General features: G+C 35.6%; 1 protein-coding gene across 1 annotated transcript in view; it reads right to left on the reverse strand.

Moving 5' to 3' along the window:
* LOC141338032 (insulin-like growth factor 1 receptor) overlaps positions 1-8,501 on the reverse strand; it is a 20,176-nt gene extending 11,675 nt beyond the window's left edge. Inside the window, exons 1-3 of the mRNA XM_073843604.1 lie at positions 8,429-8,501; positions 5,527-5,848; positions 279-422 (exon numbers count right to left, since the gene is read on the reverse strand). Coding sequence (XP_073699705.1) covers positions 279-422; positions 5,527-5,848; positions 8,429-8,501 — 539 coding nt within the window. The remainder of the gene's footprint in view (positions 1-278; positions 423-5,526; positions 5,849-8,428) is intronic.
* Between the last annotated feature and the right edge of the window lie 220 nt (positions 8,502-8,721).

Raw genomic sequence — 8,721 nt, forward strand, 5'->3', positions numbered from 1 at the left:
ACTTTATTTAATAATCATTCTTACAAATATAAATATATAAAAGTATAAATTCCGTCTAATTATTATTATTTTATTTATATCAAATGTTATTATATTATATTATATTATATTACATTATTATTATATTCTATTCTATATTATATTATACATATTTGACATTTTGTAACAGAAAGGTAAGTTCACATAATTTGCACAATAATTTTGTGGATTTATAAACAAAAAAAGACAATATGCATGTAAACACAACCAACATACTTGCATTTCGAAGTGCAAGATACTCACTTCCTTTGCTGATCTTGATGATCAGACTGCCATTGAGCACAGTACAGCCACGCAAAGCCTGAGCGGCGGTGACCGAGTCCACCGTCTTCACCCCCGTACAGAGTTTGGGACAGTGACCGGTGCAGGGCGTGCAGTTCAACCTGAATAAAAGACAACGATAGGTTTTAAAAACCAATAACTGTTGCTTTACGCATGCATTTGCCATGATGTCAGCAGCTGGCACCGCTTTTCGAGATTGCGATCGCCTCGGGGCCAAACATATTGTTCCCTGCCCGCTAAAATCTCAAGTCACCTGCGCTGGTGTCATTGTTGTGTTTGGAACGGGCCCAAGCGCACTGGAACGGATCGTGTGCTGCAATGCAGCAATGCATCTGAATGGAGAGGGTCAGCGAGGGCAAACGTGAAAACACAATCCCACCGAGACTCCACTAAATACCATGGATAGTTGTGTTGGCTTTGAAGTATGTGACCTCCGCATCCGTCCCGTTTGAAGAGAGACGACTCTGGAGACGAGGTCTTTTGATGCAAGAATCGGCAATAAGATACTGTGGAAAGATCTAATCGTGGAACGGGAACGGAATGAATCCCCGTGGCGCGGAGCATTTGTATAATTCTGTTGCTTAATTTGATCACTTTTTAACCAAACGAGAGAGTAACGTTACGTAATCGCGCTCGAATCTTGCTCAGATGTTGCAGGAGTTGGTGGGAGGGGAATCCGATGCTATTTTCCTAAATTAATTTGGAGTTACGACATTGAGATTTCATCAATCACCATCTGTCTTTATTCTCTGATTCCACTAAAACAAGTCAAAAACATTGAGGAACAAAAAAACATTTGATTCATACAGTACGTTGTTAGCTGTCTGTGTCCGATTCACTCAAACAAATCAGTTCATAAGAGTCGTTTGTTTGGGAATCAGATTACCATGATTGCACCATTTTTTTTTTTTATTGCCTAAAAAGAACTGGCTCATAGGAGTCTTTCGTTTGGGAATCATATTTTACTGGCTGTGCTTTACACTTTTGACTGACTAAAAGAAGTCATTTGATTTTTCATATACTGTAAGAATCATTTGTTTGAGAATCAAATTACATTTTTGATTCACTTCAAAGAACAGACTCAGACTCATTAATTTGGAAATCAGACTACAGTGGTTGCGCTGTATGTTTTTGATCCAACTAAAAAGAATCAGTTCATAAGAGTCGTTTGTTTGGGAATCAGATTACAAAGATTGTGCTGTATGTTTCTGATTCACTAAAAAGAATCAGTTCATGAGAGTCATTAATTCGGAAATCAGACTACATTGGTTGTGCTGTATGGTTTTGATTTATTAAAAGGAATCAAATCATAAGAGTCGTTCATTCAGAAATCAAACTACACTGATTGCGCTGTATGTTTTTGATCCAACTAAAAAGAATCAGTTCATAAGAGTCGTTTGTTTGGAAATCAGACTACACTGGTTGTGCTGTATGTTTTTGATTCACTAAAAAGAATCAGTTCATGAGAGTCATTCATTCGTTTGGGAATCATATTAAACCGGTTGTCCTTTACGCTTTTGACTGACTAAAATCTAAAATAATAATTTGATTGTTCACATACCTCGAGAATCATTTGTTTGAGAATCAAATGACGTAAGTTACATTTTTGATTCACTTAAAAGAACAGACTCAGACTCATTAATTTGGAAATCAGACTACAGTGGTTGTGCTGTATGTTTTTGATCCAACTAAAAAGAATCAGTTCATAAGAGTCGTTTGTTTGGGAATCAGATTACAAAGATTGTGCTGTATGTTTCTGATTCACTAAAAAGAATCAGTTCATGAGAGTCATTAATTCGGAAATCAGACTACATTGGTTGTGCTATATGGTTTTGATTTATTAAAAGGAATCAAATCACAAGAGTCGTTCATTCAGAAATCAAACTACACTGATTGTGCTGTACGTTTTTGATCCAACTAAAAAGAATCAGTTCATAAGAGTCGTTTGTTTGGGAATCATAATAAAACAGCTGTGCTTTATGCTTTTGACTGACTAAAAGTCGTCATTTGATTTTTTTTATATTTTATTTTTGGGATCATTTGATTTCACATATACTGTAAGAATCATTTGTTTGGGAATTAAAGTCAATAATTCGGAAATCAGACTACACTGGTTGTGCAGTGCGATTTTGATGAACAAAAAGGAATCGACTCATAAGAGTCGTTCATTCAGGAATCAAACTACACTGATTGTGCTGTATGTTTTTGATTCAACAAAAATAATCAGTTCAATCAGGCAATCATATTAAACTGTCCGTGCTTTATGCTTCTGACTGACTATAAGTCATAACCTGATTTTTCATATTTCATATATTTTTCCATACAAGAACCATGCGTTCAGGAATCACATAACACGAGTCATGCGGTAAGTTTTTGATTCACTACAAAGAATGGACTCAAGAGTCACTCATTCAATATGTTTCTGCTTGACTACAAAATAATCAGCTCAAAGAATAAGTCGGGTGGAAATCGGACTACACTGGTTGTGCTGTATGTTTTTGACTGACTATAAGAAGTTATTAGATTTTTCACATCATTTGATTATCATTTGCTTTTTTGCGAGTCATTCATTCACAAATTAGATTACACTAGTTGTGCTGTATGGTTTTGATTCACTAAGAAGGATCAGCACAAAGAATCATTTGTGTGGAAATCAGATTGCACTGGTTGTGCTGTATGCTTTTGACTGTAAGAATTAGTTTATAAAAGTCATTTGTTTTGGAACCAGATTACACTACTTGTGCTGAAAATGTCTGATTCACTTAAAAGAGCAGACTCAGTCATTCATAAATAGGAATTACATTACACTGGTTGTTAAGTTTTTGACTCACTAAAGAGAAATAGTTCATTTGAGAGTCACTGGTCTAGGAATGTGTTTACACTGGTTACATTGTACGTTTATGATTCACTGAACAGAATCAGCTCTTAAGAGTCACTTCTTTGAGAATCAAATTACAGTAGTCACACTGTATGAATCGACTCATATGAGTCATTTGTTTGGAAACTGAATTACACTGGTTGCAGTGTATATTTTTGGTTCACTGAAAAAAATCGGCTCCTAAAAAATGTTCATTTGGGAATGAGATAACAGTGGTAGTGCTGAACATTACTGATCCACTACAAAGAATCAGCTGAAAAGAGTCATTTCTGTGGGAATTTGATTACACTGGTCGTGCTGTATGTTTTTGATTTACTAAATGTAATAATCTTACAAGAGTCATTAGTTTCGAAATAAGATTTACACTTGTTGGACTATGTTTTTGATTCACTTAAAGAGTCTTTTGTTCAAGAATCAGAAAAGATTCGACTAATAAGAGTTGTTGGTCTGGAAATCAGATTACTCTAGTCACACTTTATGTGTTCAAATCACTAAACTGATTCAGATCATGAGACTCATTGGTTTAGCAATGAGATTACACTGTTTTTTCTGAACGTTATAGATTCACTAAAAAGAATCAGCTTAAAGATTCATTTTGGTGGGAATTGGATTACACTGGTCATACTGTATGTTTTTGTTTCACTAAAAAGGATTCGTACCTCAGCAGTTTATTCACAAATGAGTGTTTTTCTCTTTCTCAGGTTTTTAAGCCCATAATCCCACTCTTTCAACTGCCCTTCCAGTTTTGGAGATCCACGCCGCGCAAATTCGTTTCAAATGCGCAGCGCCGCCGAAAACACAGTTTTTAGATTTTAACTCATTCGAACATTATTCACATGCTCCTAAATTTCGTTCCCGCTGCGTCGTCTTCTGATTTGGAAAACAACAGGGAGGGAAGGATGGGGCACGCTGTTACGAAACAGGACTTACAGCCGCACGACTGCCCCTCACAAAGGCGAAAGGTGGAGGGACGGCGAAAAACAAGCCAATGACGTCACTTCAAAACAAAATTCCTGGAAAACCGAGATCCCATCAAGCTCCCACAACTGCAGCGCTTCGACGTGGAGACAAAAGAATCAAAAGGCCAGTGAAACAGCCACCTTTTTAAAGCCCCCCGAGACCCCAGCGAACGCAAACAAAGGCTGCCATTGTTCCCGCGAGGCTACATTTTACTCCCGTTCGCAGTGTTAATTCTCTGTTTATTTGTGCGTTAATAATTCCCACACATGAAGCTGGACGTGCAAACCAGCATGTGCGCAAGCTTCCGGACGTTCCCGGGCAGCCAAACTGACTCAGGCTCAAAAAAAAGGGTCGCTTTCCAACACGCAATGTTGTTTTGGTTTGGCTCATTATACTTCCGCTTAGCTTGACAAATTCAGCCGGATTGCAAATGACTCGCTTGGAATAATCAGGGTGGCATTTTATCACGCTCTTAACACTTGACACCGGCCATTATAATCTGCTCGTTTTCAATTTGCCGTGACTGACGAAAAGACTAAATGATGTTATGATACTTCCAGAACAGTTTTATCTTCTCCCCGGTCAAGTTGAGCGTGACAACCGGTTCGTTAATTTTCTAAACGACCAAAACAAATCACAGCGTTAACCAGAAACATCTACTCCATGCTTGCAGCACATGATTCACTCTTTAATATATAGGAGGGGATAAAAGTCTTACTAAACCCGTCAAGAACATGTCCAGTGTCAAAGAAGAAATGTATTATTTATATATTTTAATAATTATATTAAAATACAATTAAGTCTTAATTTTTGATTTTGGATTAATAACATAAATATTTTTCGTTTACAAATATGAAATAAACCAGATTATATTTACATATTTACCTTATAATGCTGAAGACAACTTAGAGGGAAAATGTTTAACTTAAATTCAAAATTTCAAATAAGCACCAAAAAAAAAGCTTAAATCTTAATTTTTCTTTAAGATTATTTCTATACTATGAAATATTTAAATAATTTAACTCTAAGAACATTTCAGAAAATGTATTTCTTTTTCTCTTTTTTCTTGTTATTTCACAGTGAAATATGGCCTGTGACCTTTTAAGACTCTCTTCCGAATGTAAGACTGATTTTCACTGTGAACATCCCCTGATATTTCCCTGGCATGTTAAAAAAAGGCCTTGACCGTTCAACATTGTGATTTGTTTGTCTCCTAAAACTCATTTTGCCACTGTTTTTCACCAACTCATGTCTTACGTGGGGTGAATTCTGATCAGAGTTGTTTGGAAAGTGTAACGCTGTTTAACGGTAGCAGTCTGGCTCCTGTAGCTGCATTTATTCACAAAAAAAGAAAAGGTGGTACGTACGAGGTGGAATTCATGGTGGTGTATCCAGACGGGCATTCTGGGATGCAGGCTCCTTTGTGGATGACGTACTCGTGGCAGTCGCCGCTCTTGCCCTTACACTGATTATGGAGGTCCTGGCAGAATTTAAAGGACACACAGCGCCATCCCTTGAAGGTGTAGTAGCCCGAAGGGCAGCGATCCACGCAGGTGTCGCCGAACTGGAAATTGCGACAAGCCACGCATTTGGTCGAGTTCCCTGGCACGGAGCAGCCGCCCAGACACTGGTCGTGACAGCACTCCTTATGGGGGGTACAAGCACCGTGGACACATTCGGAAGGGCAAACTGTGAGGGGAGAAAAAAAGAGAGAAAAGAACTTGTTAGATTCATTTTCTTTAATAGAAGAAACTACAGGTAAAAACATTGTCTTTTTTTAACACACTGGTCAATTTTGAGATCTTTATTTGGCTTTTCATTACATGTTGTTTCAGATTAGTGTAAAGAGAACATCTGAAATGCCTTTTGTGTGTTTATTTTATTGCAGTTTATCTATTTGCGTCTATAGATTTCAATTGAATTACGTATTTTAAAGGCCCTTTTCTCAGTACAAAAGTTTTTCCTCCACTACAGCAGCACTTACATACACCAAAACTTAGAGTTTTATTCCCATCTATGTTCTGAAGGATTTTACAGAAGGGATTGCTTATATAACATTCGGTTGGCTTTTTGCAACATTTCATTCTTAAAAACATGGTTAAAAAGCGCATTTTTCTGGCTTTTGACAGTATTTTCTGATTTACAGACTGATAGAAAGAGATATCCAAAATTCCTTCTACAAAAACCTTTAACTCTAATGTGTCAACAAAATTAAACAAGAATTTTAAACCCGGCTTTATTCAATGTTCTGGAAAGTTCTGTGAATTAAAGCACGTTTAACTAGCGAAAAACTTGTTTGCATATTAAACACAACTGAAAACTTGTAAAACAAAAAACTATTTGCAATTCTTAAAGTATTCAATCAACTGGAGAAACATGCACTGAAAAAAAACTTCGGTGTAGAAACATTTTACTGAGAAATCGCAAGTAAATTTCAAAATTACAAAGAAACGGCAAGTAACACTTTCAATTAACCATGAAAATTTTAAGTAGACAAAAAAAAAAAAATCCAATTATCTTTTATAGCTTTTTTTACAACTTCGAAAAATATTTTTTTTAGTGTGGTGATATCCATTAGTGAAATGTTTGAGTCTATTCAGTTTGGGTTTTACCATTATTTCACATTAACATTATGTTTTGGCCTGAAATAAGTAACATATATCAGTTGCAACATCACATTAAAAATCAAACGTGATAAAATCAAGTATAAGATATTCTAAGAGTCGATCTGAGGTCGGCGGGATCGTTCTACGCCTTCCATCAGGCAGAAAGGAAGTGATTCAGAGTTGTGTTTGGCCGCAGGGCCATCTGGAAGTGAAGCCTGTGCATGGCAGGGTGCGAGAATTAATGAATACAGCGGTCTGTAAGTCATCTTCCTCGTCTCACACTAGCTGCCTGCTAGACCACAACAAAGACACTCCAGGACAAACATGTTCCAGAAACATGCGAAGAATAGCATTCTACAATAACATCTTATGCATACTGTGTACAGTATATACATTTTCGATATGCAAGGACAAAATTTTGACAAAATGTCCAAAATACTAAGACTAGTGTGATGAAGCGAATCAGAAGTTAACAAATTTGTAAAACCCTTTCCTTTACTCATTTAATTATACTGACAAGAGACATTTAAAGACTAAATTGATTCAAATAACAAACATGTACATTTATATACTTAAATAACTTTAAATATATAACTATTTAGATGACTTCACTAGATAACCTGTGTGCAATAAAATCAATAAAACAATGTGAGAAATTTCCTGTTTTAGTATGCTAACATTTGTGACCAGTTTTAAGTAGCACGGGTACATTCGTAGCAATAGCCAAAAATACATTGTATGGCTCAAAAGGATCAATTTTTCTTTTATGCCAAAAAACATTAGGAAAGATCATGTTCCAGGAAGATATTTTCTTCCGTAAATATATTGAAACTTAATTTTTGATCAGTAATATGCATGGCTAAGAACTTCATTTGGATAATTTTAAAGGTGATTTTCTCAATATTTAGATTTTTATTTTGCACCCTCAGATGTTCAAGTAACTGTATTTCAGACAAATATTGTCCTATCCTAACAAACCATACATCAATGGAAAGCTTATTTTAGCTTTCAGATTATGTATAAATCTCAATTTGAAAAAAAAAATACCCTTATGACTAGTTTTGTGGTCCAAGTTTTTACATTTTAAAAACTTGAAGAAATTAATAAATTACTCAATTAAACATGTATAAAGTATTTACAGTTATAAACAGTACTGTGCGCGCTTCCCTAAACTATTTTTTTTTTTTACAGAAAATAGTATTTACTGTACATTATACACTCCACGGTATGCAGTATGCTAGCATTTTATTTTTAGAAACAAAAATGTAGTGATTTATTTGTGAAAATTAAAATTTAATCAAACTTTCAAACGATTAATAATGAATTATACAATTAAAAAAAGATTTTACCGGTTTAATGTACAGTTTTTGAAGTAGTTTTTAAAGTAATGTACTATAAGTACAACATTTTCATTGAAATAAATGCAACATCAAAGAATGTACAGTTTCACACATTTTTTTTAAATAAATATTTTAACCTAAATTTTAAATTTAACCATAACTGTAAAATTATTACTAATAAATCAACTTATGTATTCCTTTTTACAATCAAATGTAAAAATTAATACATTAACCAAAATAAACAATGATATAAAACAATGGTATTAGATTTTTTTATTTATTTCAAGTTCGCCTAAGCACCGTCTAAGCATGTGAATGCACACCACAGCATGTGTCAGTGCAACCCAGCACTAAATTCAGCCTAAACAGAAATGCCGCCTCCTGAGACGAATTCATAGATGTCGGACGCGGCCGGCCTTCCAGGTTACAGTGGAGAAGCAAATCTGTTGGACTTCATCAGTGCCATAAAACCCTCCATCATGTGACACCGGGCCGCCCCACAGGAGCAAAACAACATGGACCCTTCTGCCTGTCAGTGAAAGGGCCGACCATACCACTGCCTGATTGAAATAAAAAAGGGCAAATGGGGCCGATAGGTGACGGGGATTAGAAGAAA

This window comes from Garra rufa, chromosome 7, assembly GCF_049309525.1.
Source record: "Garra rufa chromosome 7, GarRuf1.0, whole genome shotgun sequence".
NCBI classification, from domain to species: domain Eukaryota; kingdom Metazoa; phylum Chordata; class Actinopteri; order Cypriniformes; family Cyprinidae; genus Garra; species Garra rufa.